Consider the following 23139-nt stretch of genomic DNA (forward strand, 5'->3'; position numbering starts at 1 on the left):
AAACCATTCTGTGACTGTCACACCCAAGTCATTCTCTAAGGCATCTGTTTGGCTTCATTACTTCTCAGTGCCTGTGAGAGCAAACATTGTGTTTAGCTCAACATGTCCACGTGGGATTTTTATAAGCAATTTAAAGTGCAACTTAGAGATGAAAAGCAAAAGGCAAAAACTTACCAGTGTTTTAAGGAAGCTCATGACGGAATTATCTGTTGCAGCAGTTGGTTGTAGTTTGTCTTGTTTTACCTCTGCCCTTTCAGGTTGCTCAGCAGTAAGACAGTTGACACCAGCCAAGTCCTGCCGCAGGTCTTTTTGGTTGCAGGCATCTATCTCCTAAAAAAAAGGGGGCAGTTTCCTTAGTCCTAGCTTGTTTAATTTCCAGTGGAATGCAAAAAGTAACATTTGTGACTTGCATTATGTTGTGCTGAGAGTCATAACCCTGATTCCAATCATACTTCTCCAGCCTACGTATTCAGAACAATGGAACATTTGTACATCACTTTCCCCTCTCTTTTAATATATTCAGCATTTGCAGTTGGTTGGAGGAACATTGTTCTCAGCTATCAAGTACAACAAACACAAATAAAGTTACACACAGCATCCCAAACAACACTGCTTTTCTCTTCTCAAGGCTGAACTTGTGAATAGGAACAAACGCTGAGATTTTGGTCTGTGATGGCTCAGTGTCTGATTGTACCACAGAAAGATTGCTTCCGATATTCTGCATCCTGCAGTTCCAGAAATAATTCTTATCTAACAAAACACAAATGTGGTACAGATTAAAAGAAGAGGGGAGGAAAAAAGGCAACAAAACAAAGTAATACTGCTGCCTCCTCTTTTCCTGGAATTACAGTTCCCAAAGCCCAAAAATATTCCTCCAGTGCCCAAGCACCCACTGAAGCGTAACACTAAGTTACTCAGTTTCTGTTTAGACACCTAGACAGAGGTCCACTTGTTTGTTTGTTTGTTTGAAAAAAAAAACAACCAACCCAACCAACCAAACATCTTCTTGAATGAATGTTAGAGAGCTTGGTGCCCTTTTATGCTGAATTTGCCTGCCATTCTGGCCACTTTTGCCTTGAGCCTGCACAGGTAAAGCCAATGCAAACATGTGGGGAAGAGCAGCTTGAGACAAGTCTTCATGTCCTAATTTAAGATTTCATTTTTTAATATTTAAGAGTTCTGCATCTGGCTAGTAATGCTTATGTGCTACCAATAATCCTCCTCTTCTGTTTAAGTGTCTGCATTTTAAGGACAGGGCTTGATCATTAAATTATGTCTAGCATAATAGTGGCCTTGACTTTGCTTGGGGATTTGAGACTCAATTGAATGGACAATCATAGTGTCATAATTCTTCAGCAGAAGTTAACATCCCTAACTAATTTGTCAACGGCACACATCTAGCCACCTAGGAAGCAATGACTAAAGATGTTGTTTTTGGGATACTAGCTGCCCAGATCACTCCAGAGGAAAAAAAAAAATCAGGACAAAAAATAAAATTGATCTTCATGTGTCTCAAAAAACCAGCATCTTTGAATCACTGCTCTCAGAGCCTGTCTGGAAGTCTTAAGCGGCACCAAGGGTTTTTCCTAACCTGTCAATTAGATACAGTTGTTCAGTGTCATTTTTCCCAGGAAAAGTTAAGCTGAAGTTGTACTTTCAAGAACCTTTACCTCTACTGAGCAATTAAAGAAGTGTCACCAAGGGTTTTTCCTAACCTGTCAATTAGACACAGTTGTTCAGTGTCATTTTTCCCAGGAAAAGTTAAGCTGAAGTTATACTTTTGAGAATCTTTACCCCTACTGAGCAATTAAAGAATCCACAATATTTGTATAGGATTTGCAGAGGACATGCATTTCTGTAGGACATTAAAGGAAGGAATAGACTAAAGAGGCATAAGCATTTAAAAATTCAGAGGGTTAATTTGGCATGAGGAAAGAGGAGCATGGACTGGCCAGTCTCTATGCAACATCTAAGGAGTTAAACTATGCAAGGTTTTACTTGCAAGAACAAACTTCTTGTCTAATTATCCACCCACATATTCCAAGTTTACCCAGGAAGGAACACAGCACAGTAGTTCAAACTGCTTCAACAGGCTATTTAGAAGTTTCTTGCAAAGGTCTAACATACCAGTTTGTCCAAATGACAGTTACAGGCCAGAGGGGCTCCAAGAACAATATGTCCCATGCAGAATGTGCATGGCCATGCCAGCTTCAGCTGCCCTGTTTCCAGGGATGTCATCTGAAGACTTCTGGTCATATGAAAAATGCTGGCTCTATTTCAGATGTTAAAGGGCCAACAAAGGCCTAAGGCAAGAGACCAAAGAAACAGGAGGCAGATCTGTTGCTGAACAAGACTAGTTTTGCAACTGGAGCACTTGATGCTATCAAAAATAAGCAAATCAGGTTTTTCACACACATAATCCCCACGTCTGGTGTTGATCTGAACTCTGTTTATGTGGAAGGGATCCTTTTGCTAAGCACCGTAGCAAACAGCTGTTTACAGCCCGAGATAAGTAAGGACAACTGCAGAGGTGACAAGTACTACCTTAGTCATCAGATCTTCCAGGGTAACTTCCTGCTAAAGGCTCTCTTCAGCCTGCAGAAGTGAGAGCTATTGCAGACTACGCAGAGATTGAAGCACCTTCCCACTCAAATATCTCCAAACTCCAGCTTGTAGAGCACAAATGGAACCCCTGATGGCCCACTACTGCATAAGGAACTCTAGTTCAGGACTCCCAGGTCAAAGTTGCCTTTAGCTACTGAGCAACAACTCAGATCTAGACCTGAATAGATGCTGTGATCCATCTTGTGCTTTTGTGGGAATACTGCTGTAGGAAGGAGCACAGACTCAGGCCATCAGCATATAAATCAGGGAGAGAATGTGGACTCCTACAATGTCACATTTTCAGAGCCGTAGTCAAATAACCACAAAAATCTCTGCAGCAGCTCCCTGCATAATATGCTGCGCAAAGCCCAGGAGGCAAATAATGAAAGAAAATGCTAGAAATAACAGGAGAAACTCAGTATTAGAACCTAACAGATACTATGTAAATGTTCAATTCATTTCTTTGAGGAGTCAAACTTGGGGATAATAAACACCTTAAATACTTATACTGTAGTTTCAGTTCAGTCATTAGAAAAACATATCAAAAGATTGTATTCCTGCCAGCACTTTTGTTTGTATGAATCATGGCTCAGAGAAACATTTCAGGCATATAATTTATCTTTTCTTTGGCTTACATAGTAAATGCTTCATGAATTCATGAATTCTGCCCTTGTTTTAATTATGCTGTGTTCTGAATGTAGTTTTGTAAACCACAAAAATAAAGAGTGGTTCACCAAACACAGAATGTTTGTGCAGCTCTTAAGCTACAACTGTGGAGCCTCTCTCTTACTTACCAGCAATGCTGTGTGTTTTGTGTTGGCAGTCAATTCAGGGAAACTTTGCTTTGCTTTTAGCTCTTACAGATACTACAAGTCATAATCCAAAAAAAAAAAAAAAAAAAAAAAGAAAAGAAAAGAAAAAGAGAGAGAGAAGGAACTGTTGGCAGCAATATCTGGATTTTTAGTATGATTATTTGGTAACAGTTTGTAGTTACTACAGAAACAGCAATTAAATTAGACTTGGTCATTCTCCCATCCTACATGGGAACTAGCAACTTTAGAGGGAACAGAAGGCAAGTGTGCTGCAAGGCAGAGCCACAGCCTTTGTTTTAGAAATGGAGTTAAAATAAGTTGGCAACATTTCAGAAGTGTTGATGTATTTTTCCCAGAAAAGGTCCTTAACTTTTCTCTGTCCTCAACATAGACTTCTTGTCTTATTTGAAGACAGTTAAAAATTACTGTCCAGAAGGTCAAGGATAAGGTTAAAATGTCACTCTTGTAATACAGTTCTGACACTCCTTCACGCTGAGCAACTCTAACCCCAGTTTCCAGTCTTCAAATTTCAGTTGCACAGTTTTAAGCCCACATGTAAGAGATGTACAGGCACTTTTGTTAAACAGAAGACTTGTCCACAAGCAGGCTCCCCAGCACCAAAAATGCTGTTGTGTGGGCTGGGATCCTGCAAACACTTACACACATAACCTACAGCTGACGAATGCCTGGGATTTCCATGTTATTCCCATTAGTGAGGTTCAAGACGTGGATAAGCACAAGTTGAAGACTGGAACAGAATTCAAAATTAATAATATATTTGGACATAACTGTTATTTATATATAAAAAAAAGGTTGATCTGAATGAACAATGCTTCTAGTATCTGTTTGAACTGGCAGAGTAAGATTTAGATTATTTCTCTCTGTCCCCTGATGGTTGCTTATTACAAACACTTGCCTGCTTGAGCTTTCCCAACATGACTGTTTGCCTCCAGCAAATGTTTAACTCTGACTTCTGGTCAAAGCTATTTCAGATTATTTAATTACAGAGAGTTTCATACTGTACAGCTTCAACAGCACGACCTGTGACCTTTCTGTACATCGCAAAATAGAAAGTGATTAATTCTGCATGGGATTGTAAAAGTAACAATTGTTGCATGCCACAAGACAAAACTTACTCTGTGTGCATTTGTCAAGAATATCTGCAGGAATTCACAGTATTGAAAAGCTTCAGACTCCCAAGCTGCAAGCAGAAGTGCCAGTATGCACTGAATAGATTATTCACTGTGAATTATTCAGGCTGTTCTGTTTATGTAGTGAAGGACTTGGTATTCTGCTGGGTTGAAGCTATGGATTCTATAAATGCACGCATACAGCTGTCTGAAATACCAGCGATGGGTGCTGCCTTTGAAGGGCAACTGTTTACTCTTACAAATGAATCCTCAAATATTGCAGTTTACGAGTTTATACAAGACTTGTGATGTTCATGTTTGAGGAGGTATAAGACACGGAATACAAGGTAGAAGAATCGAAATCAAAGAGATTTTTGGGGACAGCCTGTAGTGTCATCAGTGCAAGCAGCTGAACTACGTTCAACACTATGCAAAGCATCAGCAATCATACAACTGTATTATTTGTAAGCCTGAACTAGGCCAATGAAAGCAGTTACTATTAAAACAGCATTTACATGTAAATTCAGATGAGGAGGCCATGCAACTAGTTTCTCCCTCCTGGTCCTGATGTTAGATAGGATTTAAGCTAGACCACCAATTAGTGTGTTACCGGCACCTTTCCAGCAGAACTAACATGAGTTATTCACAAATTCACAGGTGGCATGAGGTTGGAAGGTACCCTCATAAGGTCATTTCATCCACTCCCCCAGTAGTAAGCAGGGGCACTTACAGGTAGATGAGGTATTCCACTTATCTCCATTAAGGGGCTAGATTTTTCACTAGTTAACTACTACCTGAAAATTAATTCTATGATATATTTGCTGATGTTAAACTTTGTAGGAAGTGTAAAATCTAAACTCATGTCTATTTTCAGCTCCTTGCTTTTATTAGTATTCTCTCTCAGATAAGTACTTCATTTCTTATGTCACATTCTCATCCTGTTAAATCAGTTCTAAGAGATCACATTTCCTTAACTGAAAAAGAATAAATGAAATCACAATAGCAAAGTGGGAAAAAATTGCTACTGTATAATACATCTTATCCTAGTATGTAGGATATGCAAAGACCTGCTATTGCTCAAGAGTGACTATTTTAAGAATGGTATAAAACATGCTAAAGAACTGCTTTAAAACTGCCCAGTGACAGATTGCAAGATCCTAAAGCTTGAGAAACAATTTTACTTTCAAGTGGTTTTGTTTTTATTAGTAGTTGGCTGCTGCTCATTATCCTGGCAACTGGAGAATGAACACAGCTATCTTGCTCAAACCTTTCAGAGAAATACAAACAAATTTGAAGTCAAGGTCAGATGCCAGCATTTAGCCATGAGGTAGACATCAAAGCTATTCATGATTCCTCCACAGGTTCTTCTCCCATACCTGCATTCAGCCAGCCCCACCAGGGTTACCTCCATCACTGATTCACTCACACAGCATCCCTTGTCCCGTGCCATTAATATTCCCAAGAAGTTTCATTAAGAGTGAAATGGTTATTCCTAGTCAAGCACTTGCCTTCCCTTGGGGGACACCATTTGATGTGCTCTGTAATCCAGCAGCTTCTCTCACTGTGATGTGCCCGTCAGGAAGGTCTGAAGTCTCCTTTTTCTCCTGGGTATCAATTTGCCTTTTACTCCTTTCGTTTCCTTTCTCCAGTTTGAAGATCCTCTCAAAGAAGTTCACTTGTTTGGGCTTTGAGGTGGTCACATCCTCTCCCTCAGGTGTCACAGATGCTGTGAGATCGATGTCATGAAGTGCTGCTGCTGGTGGGGCCTGGGTCAGGTTTTTATGTGAGCTTTCCTCCCGCGCAGCTGCTGCGGGAACCTCCACACTGTCACTTGGGGCTTTGTTCACCCCGGGTGCCTCCGAGCTGACATCAAGTTTCGCCGATCCAACTGATGAATCTGTAGCTGGATCTTCAGTACGCCCTGGTACAGACCATGAAAATGTGAAGACAGAGCGGGACTTAGCAGATGGCAGAGCTCTCCTGGCAGCGCTCCCGAGACTCTGCCCGCCCGCGTCGGGAACGGGGCTCTGCTCCATTGTCTTCGGGGAAGAAATGGCCACATTATCCTGTGCAACACTTGCCTTTGCATCCACTACAAACAGAAGCATAGAACACTCATTATCCAGCACAGCAAAGAAGTTACACTGGCTGTACAATTAATCATGGCGACCTCACTCTTTAATAAACCAATTCCAAACCGTGGAGCCTTAGGGAGGACCACACAGAATAGAGCTTGTTCAGAGACCCTGTTGCCTTCCTGTGCTAAATGCAAGCTGCTGTTCATCTATCAGATCTGCTCATCTGATTTTCTTTCCTGTCATTCCCAACTGAAGTTAGAGCAAATTTTATCTTCTCCACAGCTCCATCTCAGTGACCAAAATCAGATAATAGCCCAGGCTTTTGACTGCTCAACTCAGTGGACATGCTGAGGATATTTTACCTTTCAATTAAAGAAGTGATATAAACCAAACAAACAATTCTATAAATCAATACATCTTGAGACACAGTTAGGTACTAATGTATTACACCTTTCCTCTCTCAAAACTAAATGGGAAAAAAAAGAATGGAAACGATGAGGACTGATTTCATTTCCTGGCTTGCTGAACTCCACAGAGCTTTGCAGTCATAACTTGTTTCATTCATTTTCCCAACACTGTTCCTTGCCTTGCTGCCTGCTCTGCGTAGTGTGGATTATACTTCTAGTTCTCTACTGTCTGTAGGTTAATTTAAACCCGATTCAAGTGTTTAGAAATGACATCCGAGACAGGCTCCTTATTTTTACATTTCTAACTCTTTACCCACGAACATTATGGCTCTTAACACATTCCCCCCCCCCCCTCCCCCCCAGAATTCTCACACTAATTCCCTTTTGTCTATACACATGGCCATCACACTTCAGATGTGAAAAAAAAGCCCTTTCATCTTAAAAAATATAGTCTATTATTGTATAATTACAGTGCACTTTGATGATACAGCTGAGTTGAAAATCCCTTGTACTGTGTATGCAGACAGGAGGAGAAAGTTCCTGCTTTACATAAGGAAAAAAAATAATCTCTCTTGTATCTGTTTTGTGGATGGGAGAGTGAATCACGGATTATGTGCTCTGAAACTCTGGTAAACAAGAGGAGGCTTGTTGAGAGGTGAACCTTACAGCTCCCCTCAGTTTGAGCTCCTCAGCCCTGCTCTGTCTAGAATACAGATATCTGTTTTCCCTGTCAATCATCACCAGGGTTTTCAAGGATGAATTTAGATCTACTTAATTATAACTGTGAAAACCTGACAGTCTCAAACTGACTTGCTAGATTAGAATTTTTAAATTGTCAGTTTCAATGCAAAATTGAAATTATTTCAAATTAGAATTGCAACAGTCTAGTCAATATTATGCCCTTCACATTTTACTTGAGCAGAAATAAAACCCCAGATACCAACACAACCTGACTAAAACTCTGTCTGTCTTCCACACTATGAAAGAGTGTTCCATTTCAGCTTTTAAATTCCTTATAACAACAAGGAAGGAAGAACATTTTTAGATGACAGCTTTCAAAACTACTCCTTTTGTTTTTCACACCAAAATTGCCCCGTTTTTCCACCCTTCCAAGGATTTTTGCATCAGGCCACACAGGCAGCAGCAGGCACTGTGTAACCTCTGCCTGCATCCGGTTGATACTGTCCTGCAGCAGTGCCCAGGGACCCTGGTCACGGAGAAGAAAAGAGCCCCAGCATCCAGGTGTGAGATCCTCATCCCAGTAGCCTTAATTCAGTGATCAAGAGTCTCCATTGGATCCTTGTTTCACAGGCCAGGGTTCATACTGGCTAGCAGGATATGGGAGATTCCATAAACTCAAAACACAAGAAGAACCAGCATGCCAGCCTAAATCTCAAGTGACCTTACTGAAATCCTTGCTGGCATTGGAGGCAGCTGCCTCCTATAATACTCTATGAAAAGGGAAAAAAAAATGATCTGAAGCAATGATTTCTATTTATAGTTGGAAACTTGGGAAGGAAGTAAAAAACAAACCCTTCCCCAGCTAAAGAAAGCAGAAATAATATCCATTGGAAAATTATTGTAATAGATGCTGAACTTCTGCTTTATGTAACAGATAAAAAATTAAACACAGGAAAAACTGTCCTTAGTGTAAAAATAGGAATATAGGCTCATCATTAAGAAAACCAACCAAACAAAAAGTAGCTCATGAAGCTATCAAGCTCCTTTTATCTCTAATTATCATGGGAGGAATGAAAGACCTGGAAAACATCACCAGCAAGAGCTCTGCAGTGTGTCTCTTGTGTCAAAACAGTTCAAACTGTTTCATGGAAAGTCTGTTCAGACACCAAGCAAAGCAAATCCCACCACCAGAAAGGAGACACTATTGTGGTGGGTCGAACAGAACAGTTTGATTCATGCCATATTTGCAGCAAAGTATGAAAGAGAAAGGCTCTGAAATTGCAGTATTTGAATGAAAAGTGCATGATATTTTTGTTTTTAAGGAGATAAAGAAGTGCCATTCTTTCCAAAATTACTCCACAATCCAGGTGCAGAATAAGGAATAGAAGCAAAACATCCCAAACTCTAGGCCAGGTCTGTAAGTAGATCAAAGCTGCTCACTCTGAATGAGATTAATAACTGCTCTGAAGCTAAAATCAATATACAATTTACAGCACTGCTGCGAGGTTGCATTTCATACTACTACTGCACAGGCACTTCCCTTTCAAGTATTTAACAAAAGACAGTCACACTACAGAGGGTTTGTATTTCCTTTCCCTTCAATTCATCAGGATATGTTAAAAAGGCAGCACTAGAGCTGCACAAAGTCTCTCCTGTAAGAGCACTCAAAACAGGAATATATTTTCTGAAATCTGCTAGATTAGATGGACTTTATTCCCTGATTTATAAGCAAAGCTCTACAGAGAAGAGTTACAGTTAGTGCAGTGTTATGTCAATAGCATTTTCCTGCTCAGAAATAATTGCTGACACACTTTCTTCCCCTTCTTTTCATATCCTTGACTTTAATATGTTAAGATCTTCCATAGGCTGAAGATGAAGAGCAGCAAAAACACAGAATTTTGCTGGCACAGAATGAGACCGAGTCTGCAGAACTAGCACTGAACTTCAAAATGTAAGTGCTTCAGTTTTAGTAGTCAGAGCCAGCAAATAAAACATAATCATGGACAAAGTGTTAAGACAAGCATAAGCTGTAAGCTGACCCTGTGAGCTGCAGAGCTGACCATATAGGTATGGAACTATTTCTGTTCATTACGAGACCTCATGTGTGCAGAACCCCATAGACAGGCAGCAGAGCTCAGAATATAGGTGCACAGTGCCTGTGGCAAAGCACCTCTCAAATATTTTAGGGACCAAGATGCAGCACTTAACCAGAGGGAACAGCAGGCATGGGCAGGAATCCTGAGGATGTGACTGACATGAAAGGAAGTTCAGAGCTGCCAGACCAACATAAAAAGGCTATGAGAGCTTTTGTCAGCTGATTTGCTATTGCTAATCATGGGGAATGTAACCAGACTTCAGTCTGGTGCACGTAACAGATGGCAGCCAAATTCCCTCAAGTGGGACCAAAAGGAATTCCATCCAACACTTCCAGATTGCCTTCTCCCCTCCTTCACTGTAACCTGATTTTCTCTATACTCTTAGTTTACTCTTTTTATTCTTTGTAGGAACCTAAGCCATGTACTAGGTAAGTATCTATTTTCAACACTGTTTGCCCAAGGTAAATCCTTCAGATGTTTTCTTAAAACATCCTCCTCTTACTTAGCCTTTGATTTGTAGTCTGGTTTCATCTGTTATATGCACTTTCAAGGGCTAATAATTGCATGTAGGGGACATGTAGAATAAGGTCTGTGATGTCTTACATTCACAGCTTCTCAGCCCCTGCCATTTATCCCACTGGCTGTTTCATAGTGCAACAGATTTCTAGCTGTTGAATGAACTTGAATTGGCAAGGTCTTCAGCAGAGACATCTCCTGTAGGCTACTAGCATACAAACATGCCATGAAATAAATGCTTGAAGAAAATGCTTTGTTGCTTTTGACATTAATAATAATTAAAAAAAAAAAATCAGATTTTGGAATCAAACAGAGCAAGCTATTAGCTACAAATTTTAGTGTCTTTGACTATTTTGAATACAAGCCAATTATAGAGAGATATTTTGCTTAGCAAAGTAATTATATTACCACAGCATTATTTTGTTCCCTGGAGTTCAGACAATCATGGAGACAATGGATTTTAATGACCATGAAGGAACCATCAAGGGCTACAAGACAATATTTGGAACCAAGAAGCCCATCAGAGCAGGCCAGCACAACGGAATACAATACCCTGAATGAATTACTGCAGCAAATGCTAGGCTTAAATAAGTCTAAATCCCTAGCAACAAAGGGTGGAATTTCTGTTTTACTATATATTAAAAAAAATCTATCAGAAATGTAAGTGTAGGTTCCTTCTCGTTCCATTATTTAGAATTGGCTTGATATCATAGTGATACAGTAAATGTAGAATTTTCAGATCTCAAACCATCTCATGTTTGTGTGGGAGACGCCCAAAGTCTTGTTCTATTGTGACAATATTAAGTGGCTTCCAAATAAGACATCATCCCCTATTCTTAATAAAGAAAAACAACCAAACTAATATTTTGCAGTCTTGCTCAACTATTCCATGCAAATAAAGCTGATAGTAGATTTATGCTCCAAGAATAATTTTGCTTCACCAAGTTATCCAGAACTGTCATTTACCCAGACTTACTGAAAGTAAAGGAAATAGGTGTAGGGAAGCCAGCAGCAAGAACAGTAATGATCATTCTCAAAAACAATAGCTAAAATAGCTCAGAGTTATTGCAGTACACCCATTTCTGTTAGTAGCAGCATTTGCTGAATCATATTTATCCTCAGCAACAAAGGAATTGCATCTTAACTGGAATTGTCTCCCTTGTGTAGTCTTTCTTTTCATAAGCAACTCATTGTTTTAATGTGCATGTAGTTCCCACCCAAATACAAACAAAATATTACCCATTTTGTTCTCCTAATATACTCCTACTCCCTGTAGTGCAAATCTCAGATATGTGTGGCTTTTCATTCTAGTCTTCTTCCCTTTGCCTGTTATCCACCACATACTTCTATTATTTCAAACAGGCAATCACAAAACACTAGGAAAAGTCAGAATCGAATTTGCTATCTTTTTGCTCGCAAAGCAACATGTCCTATAGTAGCAGTAATGGCATCACTATTATTTGAATAGCATTAGGGGAGGAGAAGGTGGATGCTATCACTCTGAGCAATGTCTGCAATCCTGATAATCAGTAGAAGCAGGAAAGGCAAATTATGGAAAGAATCCCTAAATCCCCACATGTGTCAGCCTGTTTGAGCAGAAGCAGCAAACGTAGGGAACTAGTCTCCAATCTGCTCACCCAGATGTGAAACAGATGGTGGTGGGGGCTCTTCCAAATAACATTACTTCCTCTGGTCATATTAAGTTAACTCTCTGGATTTTTTTTTGTTTTGTTATATTAGCAGATATAAATTTCATAGACTCATTTATCAGCTACACCATTTAATGCACAGCACATGGGCTGATCACTGGCAATCACAGAAATGCAAACTAACAAGACAAAGACCACAAACATACAACTAACACTATTAATAAATTCCTCTTGCTTCCCTTATTTCAGGTTACAGAACTATTCTTGCTTTCTTTTATTTTAGAAACACTACCAGCTCTGTTTTCTATAGGAATAACTTCCACCTCCAAACAGCACTTGCACTTTTATTTTACCAGGTTCTTTCTTACATGATACAAACCAGTGAGATCTCAGTGGTATCCAAATAGTTAATGATTGTAACTGCTTTTTTTGACATTAATAAAGTTAAAATATGACAGAACAGTCCAATTTTTCAACTTGCTACTTAAACTGATTTAGTAATTACATTAATTAGGTAATCCATTTAAGTAAAACAATGCCATATGCTTCATTTTATACATTAAAACGTACATTTAGTTTCTAGATCTTTAAACAGTGTAAATCATCTGGCTTTTATTTACTTCCCAGAACTCTGCTGGTTTACACCAATAGAAAAACAGAGCTACAGGCTTCTATTTTCTAGTAGGCAACCACTTAAACTGACTTATTAAAGCTAGATGGCATTAGAAAATTAGCCACGGAACAGAGACTCTGGACTGTAATCAGTACCATCTACATATTGCCATGCTAGTCTTAGGTTATCTTTGTCTAAGCTTAGATTTTTCAACTGAATGTAACAGGCTGAGATGGATCTCTTAACAATGAATAATATTTTCTTACAGAGACTAAAGATAATGGTTGGGGTTTATTATAATCTGGAAACAAAAAGAAATCTAGTGCAAGGAAAACACAGGTAAAATTAACATGGCAGAATCTGCAAGCGAAGTGAACTGAAGCAATGATGCTCCAAATGAGTGATGCCTGAATGCTGCTCAAAAAGGCTCCAAAGCCGGTAAGTAGTGGAAGGAGGAATTCATGATGTGCTGAAAGATGAGGAGTGAGAGGCACATTTCTGTAGATGGGAGCAGTCACCCATGAATATGTGGAGAGAAATTTTCACAACTACTTGTAGCCAAATCTGTAATGCTCAGATCATGCAGTTCATGCTAGATTTTCAAGATGCAACACTGGAATGAGGGTTCAGGTGTTGGCAGGCACCTTTTTGTGGTGAGCCCAAAATTCAACCTGCCACTGGTGTGGTCACTCGAAGACCCATTTGCTGTCCTGCTACGAACATCAGCTAGTTAAGTCTGAAATAGGATACACTTACCAAGCAGTGATTTACCCATATGCCCACCAGCTATGCAATTTCTACAGAAAGAGAAACAAGTCATCATCCCCACCCTGCCATGCTCCTGTTGCCCTGGCAGTCACTGATGCCATCTAATGCCTCCTGTAACAGTAACAGGAGAGAGGTGGTCAGGGTCACAACACCAGCTTTGTGATACCATCTGAATTAATGCTGATCTCTTCAGAATACTGTCACTGGCTATGCTGCATTCCCAGCTGTCACTCAGCCAGCTCTAGAAACTACTGTGCTATGCCCAACTATTCTGATTCTCTAGCATTCAAGCACAGGCAGTTGCCATAGTTGAATTTTGTTTACTAAGGTATCACTGCAGGTTGGACATACTCTGCTCCCTTCAAGAAGTCTGCTCCTTCTCAGGTGAAAACAAGGTGGGTTTCTATATGGGAAAGTTACCACTAAGTGGTACCAGGAGTGGCATTTTACTAAAGCACGGAGACATCTGTTATAACCACATGACAACAGGTATAATGCCTATCACCTTACAGTGCTTTTCCAAGCCCATCACTTCTTCTAAAGGATAAACCAGACAAAAATCCCTATATATATTTTGTTGCTAGTAACTAATTGTTTGGTATCTTTGAGGTCTTGGGTGACCTGTTCTAGTGGGAGGTGTCCCTGCCTATGGCAGGGGGTTGGAAATTGATGATCTTTGAGGTCTTTCCAACATAAACCATTCTATGACTTGAAGTCAAGGATACGCATTTGCTGAAGAACACAGTACACAAAATGAGAGGTTTAGATGAACAAACAGGTGCTCACCTCTTCTGTACTGTAATACTTCACACCAACCAAAATCCTCAGTCTACAAAACCACTTTTTTTGAGGACCAGGTATAGAACCAAATTCTTAGAATCATAGAATGGTTTAGGTTGGAAGGAACCTTAAAGATCATCCAGTTCCAACAACCCCACCCCCCACCCCCCCCCCCCCCCATAGGCAGGGACACCTCCCACTAGAACAGGTCACTCAAGGCCTCATCCAACCTGGCCTTGAACACCTTCAGGGAGGAAGCATCCACAACTTCCCTGGGCAACCTGTTCCAGTGTCTCACCACCCTCACTGTAAAGAACCATTTCCTAACATCCAGTTTAAATCTCTCCTCTTCCAGTTTAAACCTGTGACTCCTCATCCTGTCATTACAAGAGTTTGTAAATAGTCCCTCTCCAGCCTTCTTGTAGGCCCACTTCAGATACTGGAAGGCTATTATAAGTTCTCCTGAAATCCCTCTCTTCTCCAGGCTGAAGAGCCCAAACTCTTGTAGCCTGTCCTCACAGCAGAGCAGCTCCAGCCCTCTGATTGTCTTTGTGGCCCTCCTCTGGTCTTGCTCTAACAGTTCATTGTCCTTCTTGTGTTTGGAATTGCACACAGTTCTTAGAACAATTAAACAGCTTCAAATGACTTAGGAAATATTTTCCCATTTTACTCTTTGTTATCTTTCAGCTTTCAAGCTTCTGAAAAAAAATGTGTCTATTCATAAGTAAGAGCTGAAACATGGGCTCATCTTTTAATTTGACACCACATACAAGTATTTATTTTTGCTCCACTATTAAAATCTCTCTGCCTGTCTGGTGGCAAAAGTGCTGAAATGTCCCATGACATACCTTCACCATTCATTACAGGAGAATGAGACTGAACAAATGCAACAGATCCATTTTTAATGTTGTCAGGAGAATCAGATAGAGCCTGAAATGGCAAAGAACACAGTTCTTAGGGCAGGGTAAACATGAGATTTAAAAGCTGCAATACGTAACAGTCAGGGAAGTTGAGATTGGGTAGGCCACACTTACCTGGTAGCTTTTTACTGTGCATGTGTTGCCTTCTTCAGTTTCCTCTGGGATGCTCATTGTATTCCCCATAGTTCCTGCAAGGTGAAGGGGAAATTAAAAGACCCAACACCTACAGCAAATAGTCCTTTCTTCCTCATTAATACAGCCTTATTCAAATTAAGAGACAGACAATGGTGACAGACTTTGACAGGCTGTTTCAATTCCTAATAAGCCCTCCCTGCTTTCACAAAGGCACCTGCCCTCAGCAGCAGCCTGCACTAGCCTTGTTCACACCTAGTTAAGCACAAGGGCTCACAGCTGCTTCTGAAAAATGATACAAACCAACAAACTTCTGTTTCTTGGTGAGAATTGGATGCTATCACACCTGCATCATTCATAGGCAGTCAGCAGAGAGTAACATGGATTCACCAGCAGAATAGAATGAAAAAGACTAAAATATGTGAATAAATGACAGGAGCCTGGTAGAGAATTACAGTTTTGCTGGGTTTTAAAAACAAAACAAACCCCAAAACAACAACAACAAACACCCCCCCCCCAACCCCAACAACAAACAAAAGGGAGAAAAGAGGCAGGATGTAAACTCTGAACACTGACCCTGCATGTCCTGCAGTTATGTACAAACAAATCCTCTGGTGAAAACTCACCTGTGGCTGTGGAAATATTTGTCCTTCTCTAGACAGCTTCACCACTCAACTGCAGCTTACAGAAGTAACCAAGCTATGTTTCCTTCACTAGTTTGAGCACTGACAAGACTGCAGCTGCAGCAAGCTAGAGACATTATGAACCAGCCACTGACACATTCATCTGTGGTCCAGGATGTGTTTTTTGAGGTCTTGTATTGCTGCAGGTGCAGTACTACTGATATCTCAGCTAGCCAGTTTAAAATGGCCTTCTTAACATTCATACCTACTGAAGTCACAACTCAGAACAATCCACTTTTGCTTTCTTTCCTATCAACAAATACACACAAAACTATAGGTTTTGTTATTGCTGCTTTGTTTGTTTGTTTTCTTAACTTTCTCCCTTGGTTCAAAATACATTTATGTACCCTTTGAACTTCTATGCTTTAGGATCATAAATCATTTTGAGGCCAAACACATTCCCTGATTTCCCATTGGAATGGGCTGCCCAGGGAGGTGGTGGAGTCACCGTCCCTGGAGGTCTTCAAGAAAAGACTGGATGAGGCACTTGGTGCCATGGTCTAGATGACTGGATAGGGCTGGGGGATAGGTTGGACTGGATGATCTTCGAGGTCTCTTCCAACCTGGTTGATTCTATGATTCTATGAAGGGCAAAGCAGACTGAAGTCAAGAGAAAGGTTCCTATTGTCCTTAGCTCAGGATGAGTATATGTATCAGGATGAGTATATGTATATACAGTTAAAACTAAACAAATAAACAATAAGGAAAAGTTATTCTGAGGCACACCTTGAAAGGAGAGGGTCTCCAAAGAGAAGAAGGCAGAGCACTGGAGCCTGCTCCAGTCTCAATGCTCATGCAGTTGGATGCTGTGTGCAGTCACCATGGGCACCAACTGCTCCTCTGCTTTATTACTGCTCTAGTTTATGTCTGTATGGACCAGTGAAGCTGCAGAGGTGTGAATGAGAGGAACTTCTTCAGTGTTTTGACCAAACAATCATTGACTATTGGATAAAAGAAGGAAAATTTTGCTAAATCACGTTTACTAGAATTTGAATGAGAGGGCTGGGGCCACAGCTCTGCTTTCATCCCACAGCCTCAAGTGCCTGCTTCCAGTTACTCTTAGACAACTCAGGATGGTTGTGGCTTTTTTCCTGCACTCCAGCCTACAAACTTAACTTTACAGGAATGGTCCAGATATGGCTTCTATTTTACACTGCATTCTACCTGACATGACATCCAAGCTGGGCCTCTCTCCAGAGCTGGGTACTGTTCTCTGATAAGTGCTTAATGCCACTGAAGCTGAAGCATGAACTGCAGTCGTGTGCTGCTGAGAGCACTGCATGAGTGGTGTCTGTAGGACTAAGTCTTGATTTCAGAGTGCAAAGTTATTGTATGGGGGTTTATCTTCTCAGATGATATTTCCACTGTAAGTCAGAACTCCTGATTTATGGTGGAAAACAGCCAGCGTTTCCCTGCGGATGTACAAGAGCCTCCTTTCCTTGCTGTGTGATTCTGTTTCCTAGCAACATTCCGCATTGTCGTATCAGAAGAGACGAAAACAAGATTCAAAACCCACTGCTTAGTATCAATGGTAAATTTAGTATCTGGTTGAATTTGGAGGATTTACTTTTGTTTTCCATTCACAAGGTCTCCTGGTTTATGCCAGAAGACAACTTAAGCAGAAGATTGCAGGTTAAATGTTTTCTTTTTCTCATGTGCTGTAAAATCAGCACATATCTGTGAGGAGTGAGAGAAGCAAATTCTCTTCTCTTCTCTTCTCTTCTCTTCTCTTCTCTTCTCTTCTCTTCTCTTCTCTTCTCTTCTCTTCTCTTCTCTTCTCTTCTCTTCTCTTCTCTTTTCTTTTCTTTTCTTTTCTTTTCTTTTCTTTTCTGCGATGATTCATAGCTTGATTCTCAATTACTGCAGTTTCCTGTTGATGCAACTCTACTCTTGTCAGGTAAGTTATCTTGAAATGATACAGAGCAGAGATCACAGGCTCTGCTCTCTGGCATACTTTGCTCTAGGAGAGATTACTCATTCTCTACAACCAAGTTTAGAATTCTCACTGAAGTAAAACACACACAGTGGCCATGTGGGATTTGAAAACATTTTCATTCACCAGAACCCTCTCTGTCATAGAAAGCTGGACGAGATTTGGAGGCTATTTTTACCAAAAATGGGACAAACCTGCTACATAACCCTCTTGGGAATATGATCCCAAAACACCAAATGCCATTCTCCACCATGCATATATATATAATACGTCTTCAGGGTTTCCCCCTCCGTGCAAGAGTGATTGATGAATGAATTGCAGTGAGTGTTGCGTTGTGCGAGGAGTATTACCACTCTGTTCTGGGGAAAACTGGCTACTACAGAATGATGACAAGTCTGTGGCCATTCCTCTGGCTACAGAGCTCAGTGAGTGGCACAGCCTCACAGTCCTGGCCCGGATCCTTCAGTACAGTTAAGGAGACAAACGCGTGTGCTTCTGCCCTATTTTGAAGACAAACCACGACAGGTCACTGCCACCTATAGACAGAACTGAGTAACAGCAGGAGTCACGGTCGTGCACAGGCGAAACGGTATCGAACTGGCAGAACTTCAACCAGCCGAGCAAATAATGCCACAGCTATTCGCTTCTGCCATCCCGTCTGGAAAGTGCTGCTCTACAGATGACTGCACCTGACTGCACCCATACGTGGCTCTAGAGCTGCCTACAGGAGCGGCTCCAGCTCTGTCATTAACATGAAGCGGTTATCTTCCCAAGGTGCCCAGGCCTCCAGTTCACATGAACAAGTCTGCTTTTTTCTCACATTTGAAAACCCTTCTCGTGAAGCAAAATTATTAAATGAGAAGACAAAGAAGTTTTCTGAAGTGTAACAGGTTTCCACAATCTCATTTGGGGTCTTTTTTCACCCAAGTGTTTGCAAAGACCACCATTTGGAATGAAGGCTGCCAAACGCGAAGCACCAGGCCCCCTTTGGCACCAAGCTGATATCCTCACACGGCCACATGAATTTTCAGAACATGTTGAGGACTCTCAGTGTGCAGGGACTTGCCTGAGAGCTGCAAATCAGAATCAGGTATTATCAACCAGGGAGGGCTTCTGTCCAGCTGTGAACCCTACACTATCCGTTGGAATGCTGACTTGATCTCTCCATTGGGTGTTTTTGCTGGTTTGGTTATTAACTGTGGTTGTTTACAGGTGGTGCCGCCGATAGGAAGGACCTATTTGTGCACTTCGTTCTACATCTGAAAAGCACAAAGATGATCTCTGTACTAAGCTGTGAGCATCGAGCAAATCTCCACCAGACCTGGGAGATGTTGCTGGCAAGTCATCTATTTTATAAGAGAAGGTTTGACAACATTTACAGTGATACAACAATTTTCTGAGGTCTGAGAGGGGAAAAGAGATGATGCTGATGCATAAATACTTGCTTTCAAAATGAGAAGAAACCCTTTCGAAGTTGAACAAGCTCACTGTTGTCCTTAGGCTTCCTTTCTAGATACAGATTCTTTTATTAAGTTTCAGGGATATTTATCCTTGCAGGGGGCTCATTCAGACCAGCTGGAATGCAGCCTGACTGGTTTAAATAGGAACATGAATTACCAGCCTCCAGACCAGAGACAGCTCTGAAACTGTTCCTTTACCAGATTATGCTTCACTGCTTCTATTGTAATGCAGAAAATAACCCAAAATAAAAACATCATTTACAGATTTTTGTTGTTGTTGTTTACACTTTATGAACCATAGTGTGCCCTGAGTGTGAGCTCAAAGCTGGAAAAATCTCCCTTTTTCTCTCACTCTCAAAATGTATTGCTTTGGTGCTGGCAGAGCGGTAAAAGCTTCACAAACAATGAGAAAAAAAATGACAACAAAATCCATGATCTACTGTGTACTCTGGCTAAAGCCAGCTAAGCCTGACCTTTCTAATGTATTGACCCACCTAGATTATTACAGTCATCTGTGTCACAGGGGCTATTAATATAAAAAGCACACAATTAATTCCTCACTAAACCTTGCCATATGTTCTACTTAAATATCAGAAAAAATACTCAACTTTAGTTAGTTCTCTTTACATCTCATTTCACTATAGATAGGTCCAACTCTGCTGGTGTTTGGGGAAGGCTTCAATAAGCTTAAATATAATCACAAGACAGAGGAAGGACCCAGCACATATTAGTTTGTGCAGAAAGCAGCCTTCTTTTCTGTTGTTGTCACAAGGAAAGAGCTGAATCCTCAGTCTTGGAGTCTATCCTTGCTCTTTATCCTGCCTTGTGGAAAACAGGTGAACATGAGGGCCAGCCTGGGCCATGCTACAGAGGCAGAAAGTCTTTCTCTGATTCATGTCGAAGTTAAGCAAGGACTAGTAATAGGCCAGAGTTTTAGAAAGTCTCCTTACCTTCTTTCAGTGCAGGTCTCAACTGCTCTCCTGCAGAAAAAGACAGTTCAGACACGTGTCAGGTATGACGAAACCAGGTGACAAACACATCTGAGCATTGTCCGTGGCTAAGGAGGAGACATGGACACACAATAGACAGTAGTGAAAGGACAGGAGAAGGAAGGATTGAGATGACTCACATAGAGCAAACAAGAAACACCCAAGAACAGTATGAATAGCAACCTGGCAGCTGGTTGTCCACCCAGGACATGCAGAACTACAGTCCTTAAGGCTCTGTGGACAGTTCTCAATACAATCCTTTCAGCTACAGCATCGTAGCCAAATGGGAAAAGCGAAACAGTTCAAACACTCACACCAGGGCTTCCAGGGAGATAATAGTTCAACAATGCCACAGACGTGAACGATCTCAACCTGGCCGGTAGAAACACCCTGCCAGAAAGCTTTTATTTAAAATTCTTCTGTCCTTTTGCAGAAAAAGTCACTGCACCAAAAGGAAAAAATTATATCAGGCACTTCAAAACCCAAACACGACAAGCCAAGCACTCACAAGAGCTCCCCAAACTCTAACATAAGAGCACACACAGGACTCATGGGTGGGACAGAAGTGGCAGCAGAGGAAGAGCAAAAGCCAAATCCAAGAAAAGCCAAACCAACAGCAGCAGGAGCAGCAGTTACCTGGGGCAGAGTGGACAGGGCACTCAGTGCTGGAGCTGGTTTGGGTGAAGTGCTGCTTGCCCAGCCCTGTGGCTCTGCCCCTGCCACCCATAATCAGCTCAGGGAGTGCTCACAAACACTGGGTGCAAACACACAGAGGGGTGGAGCAGTCCACCTTTCCAGCCCTTCTCTAAGTATTTTCTGGTCTTGAGTGTTCTGGCCACCCAAACCTGTTCAAATGCATACTTTACTGTATGGCTTCAGGGCAGCCCAAAACAGTCTGAGGCTGGAAATCAGGACCTTGTCCTGAACACCTAAACCTCTTCCAAATACAAATTTTTCCCACAATAGCAGAAAAAAAAACCCACCAAAGTATATTTAAAGACAGAACTGTTTGCTGTAGTTAAAGTGGGTCTTAATATCTTTCCATGATGTGCAAACTGACTAAGTGTTTATATTTAAACCTATTGTCACAATTTACTGCTCCATGACATGAGTCACTAAGCCCACGTTCAGACTGGGGGTGTCTGGAGCAGAGAAAGGCATTTCTGTTCTGAGTTTTCACACCACCCCAGCCAGTAAAACTTAGTTTCAGGAGCTGGGGTTCCCACAGGCTGCTGTAATATCACCACCAAAACCAAAAAGAAATCCTTATTTTAGACAAGACAATACCATAAACCAGTTTGGGGACTAGCTGGAGATCCTGCTGCAAGGCTCTGAGAGAGACCATGCTCCTCCCCAGCACAGTGGGGTGACAGCAGCAATGCTGTTAACACCCTCGTGATGTGAAGATACTAAAAACACAATGTCAACTTCACCTTAATTATTAATGACATATCCTGAGGCCAGAGGTTCCCAAAAATTCTCTTTAGGCTCTCTTTCATCCAAGCCTGCTGTACATAGATCACTTGACTGTCAGCTTCCAGTGTTCAAATATATTAATCAGCTTGTTCCAAGTAGCACATTCTCACCACAGTGTGTGTCACAAGATTCGAATAAACTGGAACACCACTGCAATCCCCAGGATCTTTTCCCCTATTGACTTGCTTATATCATCTGGATGGCACTTTTATTTCTGAGTTGTTTTATGGGTTTTAATATAATTCTGTTATTAGCCATGGTAAAGAAGCAGAAAAAGATCTGTAACAAGGGTTATGTGCTGGCTGCGAATGGTGTCAGATGCTTCAGAGGAGGATGAAGAAATTGTAAGCGTGAAAACAGAGCTTCTGATTACATCCTCTATGAGTGCATATTCTGATTCTCTTGAGTTTACAATTTCCCCATTTATTTTATCACCTTAGATATTGCAAATCCTTGTCTACTGCAAGCTTGGCTGATGACTTAAAAGCTCAGTTCTTTCCAGAGAAAGAATATGATTTTGGATAAGGCCTCTGGGTGGAACATGTAGTGGTGGCAACAAAACTTACCTGGAGGCTCAGGCACAAAATACTAAGCTGGCTGCAAAACTAGTCACCCATTCAGTGACTCTGGACTAGATTTCATTGCTCTTCCACCCCTCTCCCCCCCCCCTTTTTTTTTTTTCTTTTGGGCTTGGTTTTAAATATTTTCATGAAGTAATTTTGAAATGCAAGTTGTAAATATTTAATTCCAGAAATCCTGAATTTCTGTAAGAAAGTGTCATTAAGATTCAGCATAGGATTGCTGCACCATATTTTGTTTTCCATGGATCTACTTGCTCTTAAAAAGTCATCAAATTCATCTTAAAAACCTTAATGTGCATCATGAAAAAAATAATTTGGATTATCATTATGCTTCACCTCATGGCATGTGCTGTGAATATATGAATAAAAATACTCCCTTTCCTCAAAACAGGCTATACTTAGAGTTGAGCCCAAACAGATGGTACTATTGCTGAAGGATGTTTGCATGCCTTCCTTTATTTTCCACGGAATTGTGTTTGCCATTATTCATCCAGGCATTTTTTCCCCTTCGTGGCTTGAATCACACAGGAATAATTTAGATACTTTTAAAAGAAAAGGTCACTGCCTAGCTTTGGGCATTTAACATAAGCACCTAAGTGAGGGCACAAATGTCCTTTGGATGCTGCATAGGCTGTGGTGGGCAGATCAGAGGTGGTTGTGACACCCACGCAAAGTGCCTTTCTCTCTCAAGCCTGATCCCTGAATTTTGGCAGCGGGATCGGATACCTGCGGCCAAGCAGTCTGAATACTGCCAGTGTCCCTGTGTGTCTTTCCTCAGTATCAAGGCAATGTTTACATTGAGATAAAGCTGTTTCTCCCTTCCTCCTCGTA

At 41.1% G+C, this 23139-nt stretch overlaps 1 protein-coding gene across 4 annotated transcripts in view; it reads right to left on the minus strand.

The window, feature by feature from the left end:
- The window catches only part of BCAS1 (brain enriched myelin associated protein 1), a 56708-nt gene extending 41371 nt beyond the window's left edge, over nucleotides 1–15337 (minus strand). Inside the window, exons 1-4 of one of the 4 annotated variants that reach the window (XM_064168043.1) lie at nucleotides 15169–15337; nucleotides 14983–15064; nucleotides 6055–6638; nucleotides 175–330 (exon numbers count right to left, since the gene is read on the minus strand). In XM_064168043.1, coding sequence (XP_064024113.1) covers nucleotides 175–330; nucleotides 6055–6638; nucleotides 14983–15064; nucleotides 15169–15237 — 891 coding nt within the window. In that variant the 5' untranslated portion in view covers nucleotides 15238–15337. The remainder of the gene's footprint in view (nucleotides 1–174; nucleotides 331–6054; nucleotides 6639–14982; nucleotides 15065–15168) is intronic. The other 3 variants (XM_064168044.1, XM_064168041.1, XM_064168042.1) reach the window with 3 other exon arrangements.
- Between the last annotated feature and the right edge of the window lie 7802 nt (nucleotides 15338–23139).

This window comes from Pogoniulus pusillus, chromosome 29 (genome assembly GCF_015220805.1).
Source record: "Pogoniulus pusillus isolate bPogPus1 chromosome 29, bPogPus1.pri, whole genome shotgun sequence".
NCBI classification, from domain to species: Eukaryota; Metazoa; Chordata; class Aves; order Piciformes; family Lybiidae; genus Pogoniulus; species Pogoniulus pusillus.